This window comes from Erithacus rubecula, assembly GCF_903797595.1.
Source record: "Erithacus rubecula genome assembly, chromosome: 25".
In the NCBI taxonomy this organism is placed as follows: domain Eukaryota; kingdom Metazoa; phylum Chordata; class Aves; order Passeriformes; family Muscicapidae; genus Erithacus; species Erithacus rubecula.
Window position 1 is genome coordinate 1,637,085 of NC_136677.1, and position 21,067 is coordinate 1,658,151.

The window sequence follows — 21,067 nt, forward strand, 5'->3', positions numbered from 1 at the left end:
CCGTCCCCGTCCCCGTCCCTGTCCCTGTCCCTGTCCCTGTCCCTGTCCCTGTCCCTGTCCCATTCCTGTCCCCGTCTGTCCCTGTCGCCGCTCTCTCCGCCGCCCGGGGGCAGCGCGCTGCCCTCACCCGCCATGGCGGCGTTGGCTTCAGCGCCGCACTCGCGTTTGCTCGGGCCGGGCCGGGGCCTGCGGACGCCGCCTGCCCTCACCCGCCATGGCGGCGTTGGCTTCAGCGCCGCAGTCGCGTTTGCTCGGGCCGGGCCGGGGCCTGCGGGCGCCGCCTGCCCGCACCCGCCATGGCGGCCAAGGGCGCCCGGCAGCGCCCGCGGGCGGGCGGCGGGGACCCGGCGGGGCGGCGGGGCGAGCCCGCGGGCGGAGAGGAGCCGGGCACCGGGTGGGGGCAGCGGGGATGGAGCGGGGGCTGCGGGGATGGAGCGGGGGCTGCGGGGATACCGGGGATGGAGCGGGGGATACCGGGGTATTTGGGCTACCGGGGACGGAGTGGGGGCTACCGAGGATTGAGCTGGGACTACCGAGGATGGAGCTGGGGCTACCGGGGATGGAGCTGGAGCTACCGGGGATGGAGCTGAGGATACCGGGGATGGAGCTGGAGCTACCGGGGATGGAGCTGAGGATACCGGGGATGGAGCTGGAGCTACCGGGGATGGAGCGGAGGATACCGGGGATGGAGCTGAGGATACCGGGGATGGAGCGGGGGCTACCGGGGATGGAGCGGGGGCTACCGGGGATGGAGCTGAGGATACCGGGGATGGAGCTGAGGATACCGGGGATGGAGCGGGGGCTACCGGGGATGGAGCTGAGGATACCGGGGATGGAGCTGAGGATACCGGGGATGGAGCGGAGGATACCGGGGATGGAGCGGGGGCTACCGGGGATGGAGCGGGGGATACCGGGGATGGAGCTGAGGATACCGGGGATGGAGCTGAGGATACCGGGGATGGTGCTGGGGCTCCCGGGGATGGAGCGGATGATACCGGGGATGGAGCGGATGATACCGGGGATGGAGCTGAGGATACCGGGGATGGAGCGGAGGCTACCGGGGATGGAGCGGGGGCTCCCGGGGATGGAGCGGGGGCTCCCGGGGATGGAGCTGAGGATACCGGGGATGGAGCGGAGGATACCGGGGATGGAGCGGGGGCTCCCGGGGATGGAGCGGAGGATACCGGGGATGGAGCGGGGGCTCCCGGGGATGGAGCGGGGGCTCCCGGGGATGGAGCTGAGGATACCGGGGATGGAGCGGAGGATACCGGGGATGGAGCAGGGGCTCCCGGGGATGGAGCTGAGGATACCGGGGATGGAGCTGGGGCTACCGGGGATGGAGCTGAGGATACCGGGGATGGAGCTGAGGATACCGGGGATGGAGCTGGGGCTACCGGGGATGGAGCTGAGGATACCGGGGATGGAGCTGAGGATACCGGGGATGGAGCGGGGGCTCCCGGGGATGGAGCTGAGGATACCGGGGATGGAGCTGAGGATACCGGGGATGGAGCTGAGGATACCGGGGATGGAGCTGGAGCTACCGGGGATGGAGCGGGGGCTCCCGGGGCTGTCAGGGCTCCCGGGGCCGGGGCTGGTGGCCCGTCCTTGTGAGGAGCCTGCCCAGCACCGCCCTGACCCTTTGCTCGCCGTGATCTCCTGTCTGAGGCTTCCTGCGGCACGTTCCTATTTCTGATTTGTTTGTTTATTTATTTATTTGCCTCCTTTGGGTTAGACCGTCCGGGAGCAAAGCAGGGCACGTGTGGGCCCCGGAAGGATCGACAGCCTTCAAGTGTCTGATCTCAGCCAGGTTCTGTGCAGCTCTGCTCAGCAACATCTCGGATTGTGACGAGACCTTCAACTACTGGGAACCCGTGAGTGCCCTCCTGCCCTTGCCACTGGCACTTTGTACCTGTCCTGTGCAAATCTCCTTTTATTTAGGACTTTGTGCTGGTCCCTCTGTTTCAATGGGAATTTTTTTTTGCTCTTAGATGCCAAGGTGGGGAGTGAAAAACTGTGCTGCACGTTAATTTATGGATTTGATCTGTGTTGCAGACACACTACCTCATTTATGGCAAGGGGTTCCAGACATGGGAGTACTCTCCAGCCTATGCCATCCGCTCCTATGCCTACCTGTGGCTCCATGCCTTGCCAGCCTGGTTTCATGCCAGGGTTCTGCAAACCAACAAGGTAAATAAATCTTTTGTGAGGAGGAAATGTGCCTTTAGTGTGTGTGAAGCAGCTGTGCTGTTTGTGTTGGAATTGACTCCACGGTAAAACTCGGGTTTGTTGACAAACACTGACCTCCCTGTAGGGATTTCCAGGGGTTTGTGGGTTTCCCCTGATGCTTTACAAACCCTTTTTTTTGTGTCCTGTGCCTCATTCAGCCTCTGCCTGTGTCTGCTAGGTTCTCATCTTCTACTTCCTGCGATGCTTCCTGGCCTTCCTGAGCTGCATTTGTGAACTCTACTTCTACAAGTGAGTGTCAGTCTGTCTGCAGGGGATGTTTGGGGGCAGTGTGGGTGACATCTGCCACAGGAAACAGCCTTTGGAGCTCGTGGGGAGATGAGAAAATACATGTTTTTGTGATAACTCAAGGAGATGTTGGTCAGAATGCCACAATTAGGACAAAATTGTACTCCCAGATCTGCCACCCACACCTCTACTCCAGCATTTTGTTGACTCCACTCATTTTTTCACTGCAGGGTGGGAGTGTTGCAGACTGAGGAGTGTCTGGTGCTGTATTTGCTTATCACAGTGATTTTGACTGGAACACATTGATTGCTGCTGTCTGTAATCTCTCTGCCAGTGCTGCTCACATCACTAAAATCAGTAGCCCTAACATGCAATTATCTTGTCTAAACTGGGTTTTTATTTTCACCCACTGCCTCTTCACTCCTGATTTTCAAACCACTACCTTGCATGACCTTTTTGTTTGTCTGGTTTAGGGAGGTTTTTTTGCACGATGGGGTTTTGTGAGGGGTGAGGATTGTGGATGGATTGATGTGAAATCCAGCTGAGTGTTGGGAATGCCCCACCTCAGAGCCCCCAGGCTGCTCCATGGGTTGTTTGTGGCTCTGCATGCCTTGGTGCTGCTGATTTTTTACCCTGAGGCTGTTTTGTGGTACCTGTTTCTCTGCTGCTTCCCCAGGGCTGTGTGCAAGAAGTTTGGGCTGCACGTGAGCAGGCTGATGTTGGCTTTCCTAGTGCTCAGCACGGGGATGTTCTGTGCTTCTGCAGGTGAGTGGGCTTGGCACTGGCACTAACAATGGCCAAAGCTCCAGAGAGAGGAAAATCACATTTCCAGGGTGGCAGGATAAGCATTGTTTCAAATTTTATTCTGTGTGGTGCAATTTCCAGGCCTGTTGGTGAATATTGTTGTGCCTTTTAAAGAGACTCTTGGCCTTCTTTCCTTGCACCTCTCTAGCTCTAAGGAAGGAGGCTGATATTTGGCAATTTGCCTTTGTGTGCTGTCCCCTCTGGCTGGTTGTACCTGTTTTCCCAGGCACTGCAAGAGTCTTGTCCAACACTTGCTGGAGGAGTTTGGTGAAGCTGTGCTGACCTTTCCCCCCCTTTCCTTGCAGCTTTCCTCCCCAGCAGTTTCTGCATGTACACCACAGTGGTGGCCATGACAGGCTGGTACATGGACAGGACCTCTGTGGCAGTGCTGGGGGTGGCTGCTGGAGCTCTGCTGGGCTGGCCCTTCAGTGCAGCTCTGGGGTAAGCAGGGGTTTCTGGCCCTTTCTCAGGTGCTTCTCACCTGGCTGGGGAGAGTGGGGTGGAGGAGAAAACCAGCAGGGGCTGAGCTGCCAGCTTAGCATTAAAAGCCCTGGCATTAATATGAGTAAAAGCTGAGCTGGAGGGTGAATCTGGGGTGGGAGCAGAGGCCAGTGAGATGCTGGTTCTTTTTCTTGCTTTGAACCTGCAGTGGGGCTCTCAGTCTCCAGCTGACAGCTGCTCTCCCTTTCAGGCTTCCTATTGCCTTTGACTTGTTGATCCTGAAGAAGAGGTGGAAAAGTTTCCTGAACTGGTGCATGGTGTCCTTGATCCTGTTTCTGGTGAGTGCCTGCAACAGCACAAAGAGGGAATGGATGGCAATGGAAGGCATGAGTTCCTTTAGGAAAATCAGTTTGAGCTGCTGGCACTTGAACTAAAATCTGCTTTTTTGCAGGTGCCCTTGGTGGTGGTGGACAGCTATTACTATGGGAAGCTGGTGGTGGCACCTCTCAACATTGTTCTGTACAATGTCTTCACCCCCCACGGCCCTGATCTCTATGGTGAGTTTGGGGTGAGGAGCCAGGGAGGGGCCCATGTTTTCTGGCTGGCAGTGCCTTTCCTGCAGCTGCAGCTTCTGCACACAGGATGTCTCTGTTGAGCTGGCAGTGCACTGCCCTGTTCCTCCACTGGAGCTCTGCTGCTTCTGTTCCCTTCCCACTCCCCAAAAGCTGCCAGGAGATGTCTCACTGTCTGTGCACAAGTGGCCTCTGTGTGTTTGTCAGCTTCAGTCTTGCTCCTGGCTGCTGTTCCTCACAGTCAGGCTGCAGAACTTTGGGACAGTGAGGGATGGTGCAGAATCCATGCTTCTTTCTGTCCATGCCCTGCACTTCTGCAGCTGCACAGCAGGAAATGAATTTCTAGAAGGGCTGGCAGTGCCCTCAGGAGCCCTGCAGCATCTCTGTGCCCTGTTTGAGGCCAGAGGAGCTGCTCAGGAGGGATTCAGCCGTGGTGAGCAGCAGCCAGGCTTTCTCTGGCTGCTCTGGGGGGTGCTGAGTGCTGATTTGTCACTTGTGCTGTGGCACAGCAGGGCAGCAGCTGGTCTTGGCCCCTGCAGGAGGCTCTGAAATGTGGAGCTGGGAGTGTTCTGTAAGCAAACTCCAGCCTCTGTCTCTGATAGGTTTTGGCAGGGGTTTGTGCCTGACCTTTTCCACACTGGTGCATGAGTTGTTTCCAGAAGCCTCCAGGGACCAATCTGTCCTGAAGAGTTTTATTCACAGTGACATTCACACAACATCCTGGGGCTAGTACCAGAGCCTGCCTGGAACTGCTGCTCAGTGCAGTGTGGCCAGGACAACACTGTGTGTTTGGAGAGCTTCAAAACACTGGGGAAAAACAACCCTGCCAGGGGAGATGAAAGGCTGGCCAATCCCTCTTGGCTGTGGAAACTGGGATTTCCCAATGTTCACATGATGGGGCAGAGTCACCAACTCAGATCATCTCCAGTGTAAGCACCACAGTATTTTGGAGACAAGTTCAATTAATTTTTTTTTCTTCTTCTGTCTTTAGCAATACACTCCCTCTACATAAATATTGTCTGTGCAATTAATATTCCCCTGGAGTGATTAAGTTTCTACAGCCAAGGGAAAATAGCTGCTAAGAGTATATCCCTGATTCTGAGGCCTTGGGGTGTTGTTTACTTATATTCTAAAATGCCATAATTTATGACCAAAGTTTTGTCCCACTTTGAGAAGCTTTATTCATCTTTGATGGAAGGTGCTGGAGCTGTTCATGTGACCCCTTTCTCTGTGGAGCCCTGATTCTTGCACAGGGTGAGAATAAATGAAATGCAGTGAGCAGACTGTTCATTGTAGCAGCACTGAATCAGAGTCAGGGCTGTGACTCATGACCAAATCATTGCAGCTTAGCTGCTGCTTGCCAGCTGCAGTTCCTGCACTCAGACTTCACCCAAGATGGGATTCCTTATCTTAAACCTCTTTTCCAGCTCTCCTGCTGTGTCCTGAGCTGCCCTCACATTGCTGTGCCAAGGGCAGCGTGGCTGAGTTGGATTCACTCTGTTTGAGCTCTGGAATTGCTGCTGGGGCCATTCCCAGAGCTGAGGGTTCAGAGCATTTTCTCCCTGGGGTCTGGCAGTGCTTCCAGCTGCTTTTCCCCATGGAGCTGCCTGGCTGCTCTCCTCCCACTGCTTTCCCCATCTGTCTGCTGGGATGTGTCTGCTCTGGGAGATGAGCACTGGGCATGCAGAGTTCTCAGTGTCCCTCCTTGCTTCACAGATGATGTTCTGGGCCACAATTTCTGCCACTGCTTTTTGAGATGCAGTTCTGCCTCACTTCACCTTGAGCCATGTGGATAACAGGAATAAAAACCCTTTTGCCCTGGGAGGCTTTGAGCCTGAGTGCCTCTGAATGGCTGCATCACCACTGAGCCAACCTGCTGCTTTTTGCCTGCTGTGCACTGTTCTTTTTTCCCCCTTTTTATTTTTTTTTTAGCTTTTCACAGAGAAGAAAATCCCTCATTGGAGGAGGAATGCTTGTTTTTTATGAGCAATTCTGTCCCCCTGCAAAAAAATGATAGCAAGCAGCCTTTTTTTTTTTTTTTTTTTTTGTTGAAGCTGTGCTTCAGAGCAGCTGATCTGTTTATTAGAAGCATTATCTGGGCTGTGTTTGGATTGTGGAGGAGTTGTGTTTCATGAAATGTCCTTCACTCCTGACTCCCAGGCTGCCAAACCAGAAACCAGAGCAGAGAGAGGTGAATTCAGGGTGAATTCCCTTTGCTTTCCACCACAGCCAGAAAGGTGACAGGATTGTCCCTGGAATTATCCTTTAAAGATGTAGAACTCATTTCTGTAATTGCTGTTTGCTTTCAGTGCTAATAACTCGGGTTTTCCTCTCCAAACCCAAACTGCTTGGCCAAGCAGTGACTCCAGTGCCCTGTTACTGACATTCCCACTATACCTTCTCCCCTTTCATTATATTTTTTTTTCCCTTGCTGTAGGAACTGCAGAGCTTTTGGGTTTTCCTTGCTGCTCTTCAGTTGTCTGATGAATTTCAACACGGACCCAATTTGAGTGGCTGTGATTGCAGGAAATTGCTGTGGCATGTGACACATGTCACAACAGTGCCATGATTAAAGCCCCCGCCTGTCATTTAGTGGCTGATTGAGCTAATCACCCTGAGAGAGTGGGAAATGTGTGCAGAGGAACTGGCATCCCTTATTGTTAAGGGCTTGAAGCATCCTGAATTCAGAGTCTAAAGAAATGACAGTTGGATGGAGTTTCTTTCAGTTTACATCCTCCAGAGCTTGCAGCCAGTTCCTGAGTGTGGAGGCAGAGCTGCCTGGCTCCTGTTTGTGTCAGAACAGGCTGAATTTGGGGCATTTCACACAATTCACAGGCACTGAAATTGTGCTGAGTCTGAGGAGGGACCAAAACCAGCATTGAGTGGCTGAGTCTTTGTTGGGGTGAAGTGGGAATACAAACTCCTTTCCTTTTTAATCCTTTCTGTTTGTGCCAGCACAGAATGAACATCCTCACTCCAGAATTCCATGACATTCTGTGGGTTTGTGTTATTCCTCTGCAGTTAGAAAGAAAGGATGAATTTGGGGGTCAAGTCTCTCAGTTTTACAAGTTTCCACCTCTGCTCCCTTTGCTGTCCTTGTGAATGGAAGGAGCTCTGTGCCACAGAATTCTGCTGCCTGTTGGTCTGGGATCCATGAGCAGCAGATGTGATATTAATTATTCATCCCTAGTGGAAAGAAATAAGGAGAAAAATAATTTCTGAGCAGGAAGACAATGAAGTTTCTTGGGCAGGTGTGAGAGTGAGATACTCTGATGTGCTGTGTCAGGCAGAGAAGAACCAAAGCTTGTGTTTCAAACCTCATTTTTTTCCTTTTTTCTCACCCTTTAGGTACAGAACCCTGGTACTTCTATTTCATCAATGGATTTCTGAATTTTAATGTGGTTTTTGTGCTGGCCCTGCTGGTGCTGCCTCTGACCTGCCTGATGGAGTGTCTGCTGCAGAAATTCCGTGGTGAGTGCAGGGCAGCTGGCAGAGTTTGCTGCTCTGGCAGTGAAACTGGGAGCAGCAAAAACCTTTGGAGCACCAGGAAAGTTCCTGGAGCTCACTTGCAGTTCAGGATTGCTCCTTTCCTCCACCTCAAGAGGAAAAAGGTGTTTAAAAAAAGCAAGGCAGGCAAGGTGTGTGGCTCCTGAGCTTCATCCTGGCACTGAATGCATCAGGAATGGCCAGTCAGCAATCCTGAAGGGGGGAGCAGCTGTACCTGGTGGTGTTCCCATCTTTTCTGCAGCTGCAAAAATCCTTTTGGGGTTTAAGCTGGCCTGGTCTGTGCACTGTGGATTTTTCAGCTGCCAGGACTGAGCCCTTGCTCTGGGAATTGTCTCCATGGGTGTGGATATACTGAGAGTTAAAATAAAAGGAGGAACCAGGATATTCCCTACTTCACACTGAGCTTTTTATTGCATAAAATGACATCAGTTTGAACACATGACACTTGTGACTCCAGAAGTGTAAATTCTTCTCTGCTGTTTTCCTAAGGAAAATCCATCAAGGGTCAGCAGCAGCCACCAGATTCACCAGTCTGGTTTTTTTTTTTGCTGGATACATCAACCAGTAACACAATCCTGGATGAAAATGTATGTTAAGAGATGTTTGCTTCTGTCTGTTGCTTGGCTTGGAGTGACAAACTCTCAGAAAGCAGTAAAAGCTCAGTAGGAGCTCCTGTAAATGCAAGATTTCCTGCTGTTCCCTTGGTGTTCTTGTACTCAGCAGCAGCAGTGACTCTGCCAAGGGCTTTGTTCTCATTGTCTGGGAAATGCCTTCAGCTTAATTGCTTTGCTCTGCTGTTGGGAGCAGCAAGGGGGTAGGAAAGGGACTGAAAATTGCCAGGCAGGGTAGAACCCTCCTGAGTGTGACAGAAATTCAGGGTAATTGTTGTTATTTTTGAGTCAGTTATTTCCTCTGTTAAGCAGAAGGTGCCTGGGAGACTTCTCCTGGGGGTGTTTTTGTAATGAGGCAATGGAGGTTGGGCAAACTAAACAACACTGGGGAGGGGAAGATCCTGAGGAGGCTCTTTCTGATTTTTGTGTGTAGCAAACCCAGCACTCCTGTTTTCCTATTCAGACCTGGCAGCTCTCGATGGGTTTTGTGTCTTGTTGGCTTCACTAACACTTTATTTTCTCCTTTTGGTTTTTCCTAAGGCAGTTTGAATTGTCAGAATTGTAGGAATCTGCAGAAAATGCTCTGAGGAAATGCCCTGCTGGCTGTTTGTGTTACCTGGGTTTCAGAGCAGGGTGTGTTTGGGTCTCCAGAGTGGGCTCTGGGTGTGAGAGAGGATTGTGCAACAGAAGGAATTCTTGCATTGCTCCTTTGCTGAGGTTTTGTTTCTTCCAGTTCAGAATCTGGGCCGTCCCTACTGGCTGACCCTGGCTCCCATGTACATCTGGATCCTGATTTTCTTCAGCCAGCCCCACAAAGAAGAGAGATTTCTCTTCCCCATCTATCCCCTCATCTGTCTCTCTGCTGCTGTGGCTCTCTCTGCTCTTCAGGTAAATTCCAGTGATTTCTAACAAATAGCTGAGAATATTTCCCAGCTGTTATCTTTATGGCAATTTTGAATTGTTCTCCAATCCCAAGTGGGAATTCCTGGAGTTGTGAAGCTGTAGTGCCAACACCACACAAAAGCCAAGAAGGTTTTTTTTCACCCATTCTGCTGATGGAATTGTCCCTCCTTGGGCAGGAATGTGGGTGTGTAGGGAATGCATTTTAATGTGTTTTAGAAGGAATCCCTCACTGGCTTGGAAAAAGGCAAAGGGATCTCATTTGAACGTTGGGGAATTGCACTGAACACTTGGAAGAGCTAAAAACTGGATGTTTAGTAAACATCACTTGAACCACTTCACAGAGCAAAGCACTAACACAGGTTGATATAAACCTTCCCAAAGCTCAGAATTATTCATCTCCTGCTGTTCCAAAGGCTCAGGGATGCAGCCAGGAGTCCCTGCTGGGGCCTGTTCCAGCTGTTTGGCCTCTTCCTGCTGCTCCAGGTGGGATTCCTGCCCTCCCCTCAGCCTTTCCTTGCTCAGCTGCTGCTCCCACTCTGGATTTCCATTCATCCCCAGATAAGTTCCAGTCCTTGCCTCCACTCTGGAATGTCACCAATTTTATAGCTCTGAGTGAGAATTCCTCTGTGCTGTCACAGCATCACAAAGCAGTGTTCATTTATTTTTATTTTAAACACAGCTTTAAGAAAGTTTTGTGTACATTTCTTGCATATTTTACCACTGTTTGATGACATTTTGCCCAGTTTGGAGCATCCAGCTGAGAATTTGGAGCTTCCTGCCCACCAGCAGGATAAGCTTGTCCCTCTCCCCCTCCAAACCACGTGGATTTGGTTGTTATGAGAAAAATGCAAACAGGGCAAGAGAAACAGAGACCAGCTGAGGGCAGGGAGTGAAAAACAGGAGGGTAGGACCAAGGAAGGACTGGATCTATTTCCTCCTGGCTATTTCCAGAAAGGCTTTTGAATTGTAAAAAAAAAAAAAAAAAAACAAAAAATTTAAGGACTTTTACCAATTTTTCTTGTGTCCATTTTTCTTACCCATTTTTCATCATTTTTTTTTATCAGTTTCAGAGTGACTTGTGTTTTTTGCTGCATGCAGAATGTGCTCTGTGTTCTTTTATCCACTTCAGAGCTGTGGTTTGTGCAGGCAGGGTAAACAAGCAGAGGTCACTCTGCAAATCTGGGTCATGGAGCTCGTGTTAGGCAGGAGTTCAGTCCAGCATGCAGAATCAGGTGAGTCTGTGCAGGGAACTTCTGCAGAGCTGCCTGAGAGTGACTTTCACTTTTCCCTGGTTCACCTGAGAGCACTTCAGGTCCTTTCTAGCTAAAACAGCTGAAAACTTCTTGAAACACCCCAAATTATCAGTTAAATACAACCCAACCCTATGAATTTCTGTGCATTTTTATGGCTCTAAATTAAAAAAACCACCAAGATCTAGTAGGGGGATGCACTGTTATTAAAAACTTGATGTAAAAATAAGAATTGTACTGAATGGATCAGAGTTGGAGTAACTTCATCTTGTCTCTTTTTTTTTTTTTTTTAATCTCTTCCCTGAGAAATGTTACCACTTCATCTTCCAGCGCTACCGCCTGCAGCACTACACAGTGTCCTCCAGCTGGCTGGCCCTGGGGACTGTCCTCCTCTTTGGCCTTCTGTCACTCTCACGCTCTGCTGCCTTGTTCAAGGGTTGGTATTTCACATTTTCCCTCTTGTGGGAGCTCAGGGTGTTCCCCTGACCTCCTTAAACCCCCCTGAGGGTCTCAAAGACTCTGAGTGTCTCAGGCGCTGAATTCCAACCCCTGGGGGAAATTATCAACACAGAGGGAATGGAAACAAGCTACCAAAATTAGGAAAGTATAATTAGACTTTTAGAATGTAGATAAATAGGTTTTTTGGAGTGTTTATGATAAGGGACATGTGGTCAAGATGGAGAATTTGGGGAGTGGACACCTTTTCCTCCTTCTTCTCCCTGTTATCCATGTTGGGTGACACGTTGGCACTCTTGGATTGGATGGGGTCAGGGCTGGACTATTTAATAAAATTGTATTGTATTGGGAAAATTGTTGTAAACATATAATATGTAGTACAAACTATCTAAGATCAGCCCTGCCCTCACCAGGCAGATTCCACCATGGATGCCAGGCTGAGCAGACTCTGCTGGCCAGGCAAAAAGTCCCTGAGATAAGAAACAATAAACAATCCTGGAAAAAGAGAAAACCATCTCCTGCAATCTCTCTTTGGCTGCTTCAGGGAGAACCAGGGTTTGAACCACCTCATGTCCCTCTGGGGTGATCTTGGGGCAAAGGAGAAACCTCAGACTGGGACACTGCTCTCCTGCCTCTTAGGCTGCAGAATTTGGGCTGCTTTGTAGAAATCAGCAAGTTTGGGTGTCCTTGCTGCAGGGGAAGGAGTAAGTTCTGATGGTCACCATTAATTATTAATAATATATTTGTCAATATGTATGGGAATGGATCAACAGCATTACAGCACTTAAAAATGCTCTTCACCTTTTACCAGTGCAACTGCACTGATCTAGAACCTGGCTGGTATTAAAGCTTCCAAATAGATAGTGGATAATAAATAGTGGATAATAGATAGTGGATAATAGATAGTAGATTATTAATAGATAGTAGGTAATAGATAATCCCACCTGGAAAAGCATTTTCCTGTGTAAAACTTGGATTAGGTGCATGAGTCCTTAATGGACTTGGACTGGACATTGCTGGAATCAGAGCATTCCCACTCATCTGTATTTTTGGGGGTTTTGGTGGCCACTGACAGCCAGGACAGGGGAACATGAATAAAATTGGTGGGGGCACCAAGGCTATGAGGGGGAGTTTGAATCAACCACTTCTTAGCATAAACCAGTTCATTTACACAGTGAGTTACCAGTTAAAAATCCAGTTAAAAATCCAATACACCTTTTACTTTAGACTTAAAATATTATTTAAAAAATCAAAATAAAATAGAAAACATTATTTTCTGCCTTGCACAGGCTACCATGGGCCCCTGGACCTGTACCCAGAGTTCCACAGGATTGCCACTGACCCCAGCATCCACACAGTGCCAGAGGGGAGGCCAGTCAATGTCTGTGTGGGCAAGGAGTGGCACAGGTTCCCCAGCAGCTTCCTGCTGCCAGACAAGTGAGTTTTTCCACCTCCTGGGTGAGATTGGTGCCATGCTGGCTGTACCAGCAGTGCTGTGGCCAGCAGGAGCAGGGAGCTCAACCTTCCCTGCTGTATCCAGTTCTAGGCCCTTCAGTTTAGGAAGGACATGGAGATGCTGGAATGTGTCCAGAGAAGGGCAGCAAAGGATGGGGAATGGTGTGGGACACAGCTGGTGTGAGGAGCAGCTGAGGGTGTTTAGTTTGGAGAGAAGAGAAAGGAGAAAAGGGCTCAGGGGTGACCTTGCTGACCTCTAGAACCCCTGAAAGAAGAGTTTGGCCACCTCACAACCAGCAATATAAGAGGACAAAGGCTGCAGCTCTACCAGGCTGGACATTAGAAAAAAATTCTTCCCAGAAATGTGATTTTGGGCACTGGAGTTGCCTCCCCAGAAAGTTCTGAGCTGGGATCTCTTTGGCACTTTGGCCCCAAGTTCCTGGGAGTCTCTGCTGCACTGGGAATGGTGCCCTGGTTCTGTTTGTGCTGGTCTCACAGCAAATGCTCTCTCTGCTGTTCTCTGCAGCTGGCAGCTCCAGTTCATCCTGTCAGAGTTCAGGGGCCAGCTGCCCAAGCCCTTTGCCAAGGGGCCCATGGCCACCAGGATCATCCCCACAGACATGAATGACCAGAACCAGGAGGAGCCATCAAGATATGTAAGGATTTATTCCTGCTTCCTTCCCCTTACCTGGCTGGAAATTCAAATTACTGCAATGCCTCCCCATTTCTGTTTGCTGGGGAGTTCCAAAGCAAAAATGCTCCCTCTGCAGCACTTGGAAATCTCCCCAGTCTTGTGAATGGTTTGCTTTTCATCTGCCAGTTTAAAGGAATAATGATAATAAAAGCAGCAGCAGAAGAGCTCCCAATTATTGTAGCTGTGGGTTTAGTGTAGTGTGTTCATGTGATCACAGGAATGATGATTTCCTGGGTGAACTAAACAAAACCAGTGCACAAACAGGACTGTTCTAAAATTATTGCTAGCCAGCATGTTTTGAATTACTAACAGGTTAAATCTTGGCAGTCTTGTGGGTTAAAACTCTTATTTTGAGGCTCATTATGCAGTTGCTGGAATGGGGAGGAGGCATGTTCCCACCTGAGAGGAGCTGTCTGCTGCAGTGCATTTAATTTATGAAATCTTTAGCTGAGGTTTATTTTTAGCACAGACAGCTGGCTGCTACACTGCCTGTGACTAATAGAGCAAAACACACTTTTGTTTCATGCTTGTTCCTTAATGTCACCCTGCAACTTGCTTATTTCTCATGCCAACTCCAGGATTTCTGAGATCAGAAATTAAACAGGGGGTTTAAAACTTTGACTTTTGACCTGCTGATTGCACCAGGAGATCAAGTGAGTTCAGTGGGTACAAGCATATCCAGATTTTTAAGAGGTTGGATAATAATTAGCAAGAACTGGACTATGAGAGAGGATAAATCTAAACAGGCTGTTGGTCATTCAAAGGGGAGGAAACAAATGGTTCAGGAGGATTATCTGAGCCATGGATAAACCAATTACTGGCTGCAGCTCTCACTGCTCCAGGTGTGATTATCTCTTACTGCTCTGCTTGGAAATGGAAGAGGGAAGCTCAGTGCTCCTGTTGCTATGAGACTCTGGGTGAAGAGTGATTTGATCTTGTTTTGCAATCCCTCTTCCCTTAATCACATCTAGCAGCACTTATCTTGCTCTTGCCCCACTGGGAGGAGCATTTGTCTCTGCAAGTGTTAAGAGAAAAGGAATGTCATTTCTTACATCCATCCAGGCAGGAGCAGCAGAGAAAAGGGTTTTGGAGAACTTTCCTTTCACTTCTACCACCCCCAGGGCCCAGCAGCTCTGGGCAGAGCAGTGGCACCAAATAAAGAGTGGGAGGAGGAAAAGGAAAGGGGAACAGAAGAGGAGAGGATGTAATTTAGGAATCCCTCCAGCTTTGTCCACCAAGACTCATTCCTTTCTTTCAAGGTCTGTGCATCACCCAAATTTTGGGTAAATCCCCAAAGGGGCTGTGTTGGCTCTGAGCAAGAGGAATATTATTCTTGCCTTGTAAAAATACAAGGGGAACGTGGCTTGCACCTGGAATTTGAAGTCCCAGCCCCTTTTAGGGCAGCATTTGGGATGAGACAAGTGAGGTTCTTGAGACAGCAACTTGTCTTTCTCTGAATGATTCTACATCACTTCCAGAAAAACTTGGTTGGTGGTTTGAGAGTCTTTTTGTAATGAGCCAGAACCTCTCCCAGGGCCTGGAATGTTCCTCTCACACAGAGCTGGAGGTGGATTCAGCATCCTCAGCTGCTTTTCCTGTGGTGTAATTTCATTTGCCACTCAGTTGTGATGCCACAGAGCCATCTGCTATCCACCTAATTGCTTTCAGCCTAAATTGTTACATTAAACCCCAAAGGTGCTTCAGAAAAGGGATCTCAAGCATGGGCAAGGACGTTGGCAGTGAAGTTTTGTGGGGGAGTGAACTGAAATCCCTCAAGGAAGAGTTTGAGGGAGTGAGGCAGGATTAAGACAGGATTCCCAGCAGGAAGGAGGAGGTTTCATGATGTGGTCTCCTGCTGGATTCCCCCACAAAAGTTTTGCTTGAAAACATTAAACTCCATCACTGTGTCCTGCACAAAGCATCTCACCTGCTGCTAGGAATGAAAACCTCTTTTCATTGCTCATTTTCATTGCTGTGAATGAACCCAGGCAGCCAAAAAGCCAGGAAATAAACCCCAGCAATGCCTGTGTGCCTGCAGATTGACATCTCCAAATGCCACTACCTGGTGGACTTGGACACAGCAAGAGAGAGCCCAAGGGAGCCCAGGTACTCCTCCAGCAGAGAAGAGTGGGTGACCATTGCCTACAAACCATTCCTGGATGCTTCCAGGTAGGAATTGCACTTTGGAGAGAGGGGGATGGAGTGGAAGTCTGTGATTTTTGCAAGAGTGGACAGGGAGGAGATGCATGGGCAAGAGTGGAGCCTTTGTCAAAACTCCTGCTTGCAAAATGTATGACCTGAGTTGCTTCAGAGAGTGAGGAAGTATTTTTATAAAGAAATAAATGATTTCTTTATAAAACTTCTTGCTGAAGCAGGTTTTTTTTGGGGTTGTTTTCCAAAGAAACGAGGTGGATGTCACCTCCTCCTCCCAGGAGACTTTTCACTCTGTTTTGTCCCAGCCAAATTCAAAACAAATACAAATCATCAGAGGGGATGAGCTCTGAAAAATGTTCTGACAGCTGGCAGAGAGAGGAGGTGCAGTCAGCAGAGCCACACCTTTGTTAGACACCAGAAAATCCATGGGAGAGATGCCTGCTGGAATCACAGCACCCTGCTGTGTCAGGAATCTCTGAGAATTTGGGATTTGCTCCCCTCCAGCCTGTCAGCCACTGGGAATGTTGTTCCTACAGTCCTATAAATACAAGAACCCTCAGCAGTGCCAGGATCTGCTTTAGTCCCTCAGAGCTGTGCTCATGAAGGTGTCAGCCCAGGACAGAGACTGCAAAAAGCTCAGTAAAAAAAACTCACCCAGAGTTCAGTGGCCTGGTGTTTTCCATGAGAGACCTGATTGTTTCTGGTGCTCAGGCCCTGCAGGGAGTGGGGCTGGCAAGGGCAGGGGCAAGGAGTGAGAATGTTTGAGCAGCTCCCCAGAGAACTCTGGAGTTCCCAGCCTGCTGACACAAACAGCTTTCCTTGGCCAGCTCTGCCATGAACTGTGTTTTCCTTCTTGAGAGGAAGCCCCAGGATTATTTATTCAATCCCAATCCTGCTTGCACAAAAATCCAGGAGGGAAGGTGACAAGGATGGTCTCCAGCAGGTTTTGGGAGTCCTGATAAACTTTGCCAAAAGGATTTTTGGTGTGTCCACCACTGGTGTGTAACATTACCTGCAAATCTCTAAGTATTTAATCCTATGATTAAATTCTTTTTTTCCAGAGAGTAATGACATTTGGCTTTCAGAGCAGCATTTTCTTTGCTCAATTTGGACAGCACTTTGGGAAGGGAGAAGGAAGGGGGCAGTAAGTTTTATTAACAAGGCAGTTGAGGCATCACAGGCACTCCCTTTGCAGAGGATTTGCCCTTAAATGCACATTTGTGTGTTCTTAGAGCTGATTTATCTTGATCTTTGGAGCTGAGTGGAGGTTTCAGGTTTGCAGCTCAGTGCAAGGAGTAAAAAAAAAAACAAACAACCCCAAACCCATCAAGCACCTTCCCAGCTCAGCCCAAAGTGCAGCTCTTATGTGCAAAGAAATGAAATAAATGCAGAAAATGACCCCAGAGCTGAGTTCAGTGCTGCTGCACTGGAGCTTCTGGGCTCCCTGAGAGTCTCCCATTGACGTCAGCAAGTGCAAATGTGAATCTCAGCTGGCTCTGATAAATGCTGCTGCTAATTGAATTAGAGAGCACTCCCAGCCACCAGCTAATTATGCTCCTCAGGAAGCTGCTTTGCCAAGGTCCATTTAATTCTATATTGGCTGAGTGCTCTGAATCTGGCACAGAAAAGGGGAAATATATCACAGCTCCCCTCTGAGCAGCACATATTTTCCAGCTCTTTAGGGCCTGAGCTGTCTGTTTGCACCAAACACTTGGGTTTTCCATCAAAAAAAAAATAAAAATTCTCAGTGCAAAATTAATGTTTGGGTCACCTTGTTGGAGCACAGCATTACCCTGGTTTGATAAGAGGATGTCTTGTTCCCTTTAGTGCTGTTTGCTTCCAATTGTTTTCCTTATTTTTGTTTTTAAAGTAGCTGAATTACTTCTGGAAAGTGTGTGCTGGTACAAAATTTAACCCCCAGAGGAAGTGCAAATGTTGAAAGGGTTTTCAGAGAGCTTTGATCATCAGCTGCTTGTGGCTGGGAGGCACTGGGACCTGTCCAGGTGGCACTGGGACCTGTCCAGGTGGGACTGGGACCTGCCCAGATGGGACTGGGACCTGCCCAGGTGGCACTGGGACCTGTCCCTGTGACTGGGACCTGCCCAGATGGGACTGGGACCTGCCCAGGTGGGACTGGGACCTGCCCAGATGGGACTGGGACCTGCCCAGGTGGGACTGGGACCTGCCCAGGTGGCACTGGGACCTGCCCCTGTGGCACTGGGACCTGTCCAGGTGGCACTGGGACCTGCCCAGGTGGCACTGGGACCTGCCCAGGTGGGACTGGGACCTGTCCCTGGGACTGGGACCTGCCCCTGTGGCACTGGGACCTGTCCAGGTGGGACTGGGACCTGCCCAGGTGGGACTGGGACCTGTCCCTGGGACTGGGACCTGTCCCTGTTTCAGAGCTCTTCTTCCTCCTGCCATCCCCTGGTTTTCTCCCTTCTCCTGCCTCTCTCTGAGCTCTGCTGTCACCAAACTCAGGTTCCAAAATTCAGGAGAGATCTCTCCCCACTGCAGGTGTCCAAGTGCTGCCATTCTGTGTTAGTCTGGAAACTTGGGATGGGGGGACTGGAATTCCTTACCTGGAATTTCCTTCCATCCCACAACAGCTTCCTCTGGTACTACTGGCACAGTTTTGGAGTTGTTTTTCTTGAAATTCAGGCAGAAACAGGCTTAGTTCCAAGGATCACTGTGATTCCAGGTCTGGAAACTGGAACTGAAAAAACCTGGAAAATCAGACCCTGCTCCCCTTGGAGCCACCATGGCCTTGGTGCTGCTGCTGGGAGCTGAGCTCTGATTAAAGCTCCCCACACTCCATCTCTGGGGGGACAAATTTAGCAGCAAATGCAAATAGAACATTAAATATCCTCCCTGTCATCTGTCAGGCAGCCCCTTTGCTGTGCCATCTGCTGTCTGAGGTGGCTGAGCTGGCACAGAGGTGACAGCAGGTGAAGGTTCCCTCTCTGAGCTGGGAGAGGAGCAGGAGCTGCCTGATTCCAGCCAGGCTGTGCAGGAGCCCCTGGGGAGATGCAGCTCCCAGTGGCAGTTCCTGCCTTTTTTTTTTTTAAGCTGCAGTTTTTTCAAAGATCTCCAGTGCAAGTGAACAAACCACAATTTGTCTTCCTGCTTAAAAAAAATTAAAAAGCTTGAATTGGATGTCCAGAGCAGCAGAGCTGGGAGCTGAAGTGACCAGCAAGTGTGACCATCCCTGACCACTCAACAGCCCAAATCTGAGTGCTGCTGCTGCTTTCCAAGTTTCTGTGACTGGGGTTACCCTTGTGGCTGGCAGGGTTTGGTATTTTCCCATCCAGTTGATGTTAAAACCATAAAAAGAAAAACTGCATTGCTGAGGTAGCAAAACTCTGCCTCAGCCGCCATTTCAATGAGTTGCTCCCATTTCTGTAGCTTCACAAAGCTCAGAACTGCTGCTGAAGGGCGTTTTAATTGTCCACTTCACATTGAAACCTGCACTGTGCCATTAGTGAGAGAATACATTCATTGACAACTCTCAGCCAGCAATTAGCAACCCCAAGGTGCTGATTTCACCCAGACTTCATTAAACTCTCCGTGCTCCACTGGTCCAGTTTGGAGAGGCTGTGAAGTGATGCAGTCAGTGTGGGGTTTAGAGCTGCCCAGCCCTCTGGAATTCAGTATTTCCACAGAAAATCGGCTCAAGAGGCAAATTTCAAAACGCCACAGTGCACATCAAATCTGCTTTTGGCTTCTCAGAGAGGCGTGGTGGGGAAAAGCAGCCAAGAAAACTGGATGGAAAAGAGGAGATAGCAGGAGGGAAAAGCAACCAAGGAAACTGGATGGAAAAGAGGAGATAGCAGGAGGGAAAAGCAACCAAGGAAACTGCATGGAAAAGAGGAGATAGCAGGAGGGAAAAGCAGCCTCAGAGTGCCCTGAGGAAGGGCTGTGTCACCCCAAGGTTGTTGCCATCTGGGATTTCATTTTCTTTCCATAATTCCAGCACCTCCCTGCCCTCTGTGCCCCTCAGTGCTGCAGAGAGTGGATAGTGGGCACGAGGTTAGAGTGCTGAGAATTGGCCACTTGGGGGGAATTTGCTTTTTGTTTTTCTTCTCCAGATCCTGAGAATTGGCCACTTAAGGGCGATTTTGCTTTTCCTTTCTGCTTTTCCAGGTCCTCCAGGCTGCTGAGGGCGTTCTACATCCCCCTGCTGTCAGAGCAGCACACCCACTACAGCAACTACAGCATCCTGAAACCCCGCAGGAAACAAGCCAGGAAAAAAATGGGAGGCTAGGAGCATAGCTGGGCCAGCCAAAAAAAAAAAATAAAGAGCCACCCAAAGCATCTCCTGGCTCTCTTGGGCAGGTGCACATCAGCTCCCTGTGTGAAGGATGGTGCTGGGACATTCCCAGCTCTGCTTCAAGCCATTGGAAAATCCAGCAGATCACACCAGAGAAAAGAAAAATGGGAAATAAAATAGGGGGTGGTACGGTGAGGTTCTGCATATCTGGGAAAATCCTGCTCCAATTCTGCCTCTTCCTCACCTGCTCAAGCAGTGTCATCTTTCACCCAGGAAACTTTTTTTTCAGGCAACAGAGGTTGGGAATAATTTTTTTTTTTCAGGTAACAAAGTTTAGGAATTTTATTTTTCCGAGGGGACTGACAATGAACTGGGATGCACTGAATCTCAAGGAATGAAACATTGTGCACCACGGAGGAACAGCCAAAGCTGCTCTGCCCAGGAGTCATTTCCAGGGATAAAGCTGTGCTTTTGGGGAGAAAAAAAACCAAACTGAGATGACTATGTGTTTAATGGGATCAGAGTGTTTGTGGTATCTGTGAAGCCAAGTGATTGATTATTGCCATTTATAATGATTTCTTCAAGATCCTTTGAATTCTAGACTTCAGCATCTTAAAAATTGTGGAATTATTCAGAGAGAAGGACAAATCTTTTTCTTCAGTTCTGTTTCCCAGAATAGCCAGGATGTGTTAACGTGGGTCCAACATGCCTCAGAGCAGTTCTGTGCTTCTTAAATCTCCTTTTTTAAAATCTGCCACATCACCAGCTGGATGCAGGGAGCAGTTTTCAATGGCATCCCTGGAATTCTGTGGGGATGGGATGGGATGGGATGGGATGGGATGGGATGGGATGGGATGGGATGGGATGGGATGGGATGGGATGGGATGGGATGGAGCAGAGGGCAAGTTCTGCACCTGCTCCATGGTCTGGGCAGGGGGATTGGGAAGCAGATTTGGGATCCAGCCAAACTCCAGGGATCCTTGTGCTGGGGGTGCACCCCAACCCCAGGAGCTGCAGCTGGAGGCTCAGGCTCTAAATTCGGATTTAGGGTGGTGTTCATCCTTAGGGAAATGCAAATCTCACTTTCCAAACTGTCAGCTGTGGGGCTCTGAGGTCTTCAAGGCATTTTGGTTTGATTTGGGTTTGCCAATCTTAGTATATTCAGTTTTTTTTTAGACATAAGATTTAGGAGCAAAGACAAGACTCAAGTTCACACAGAGCTCTCTGCTGCTGCTAAATCCAAACCAAAACTTGCCCTGCTTGTTCTTTTTTCCCTTGCTAACCCCTGCCCTGGAATCAAACATCACAACCAGCACCAGATGCAGCTCCAGCAGTGATTGCAGCAGCTGCTGGTGGTGCTGGTGTGGCTGTCCCTGTCCCTGTCCCTTTCCCTGTCCCTGCCCCTGTCCCTGTCCCTGTCCCTGTCCCTGTCCCTGCCCTCAGCTCGTGGTTGCTGCAGGAAACACCCATTGCAAACC

The 21,067-nt window shown here is 49.5% G+C and overlaps 1 protein-coding gene across 3 annotated transcripts; it reads left to right on the top strand.

Annotated features, from left to right (window-relative positions):
- The first annotated feature begins 228 nt into the window (after positions 1-228).
- On the top strand, positions 229-20,223 carry ALG9 (ALG9 alpha-1,2-mannosyltransferase). 3 transcript variants are annotated; one of them, XM_079326902.1, is made up of 16 exons: positions 229-394; positions 1,733-1,871; positions 2,053-2,187; positions 2,405-2,475; positions 3,149-3,237; positions 3,582-3,717; positions 3,968-4,055; positions 4,169-4,274; positions 7,638-7,760; positions 9,141-9,295; positions 10,891-10,996; positions 12,306-12,453; positions 12,998-13,127; positions 15,204-15,334; positions 19,463-19,887; positions 19,922-20,223. In XM_079326902.1, exons 1-15 carry the CDS (start codon positions 297-299, stop codon positions 19,581-19,583), a joined length of 1,776 nt encoding a protein of 591 aa, XP_079183028.1. In that variant the 5' UTR covers positions 229-296; the 3' UTR covers positions 19,584-19,887; positions 19,922-20,223. The 3 variants fall into 3 exon arrangements, with proteins under 3 accessions (XP_079183028.1, XP_079183027.1, XP_079183029.1); XM_079326901.1 differs by having other exon boundaries at positions 231-394; positions 10,867-10,996; XM_079326903.1 differs by lacking the exons at positions 229-394; positions 1,733-1,871; positions 2,053-2,187; positions 3,149-3,237; positions 19,922-20,223 and having other exon boundaries at positions 2,417-2,475; positions 10,867-10,996; positions 19,463-19,691.
- The last annotated feature ends 844 nt before the right edge of the window (positions 20,224-21,067 follow it).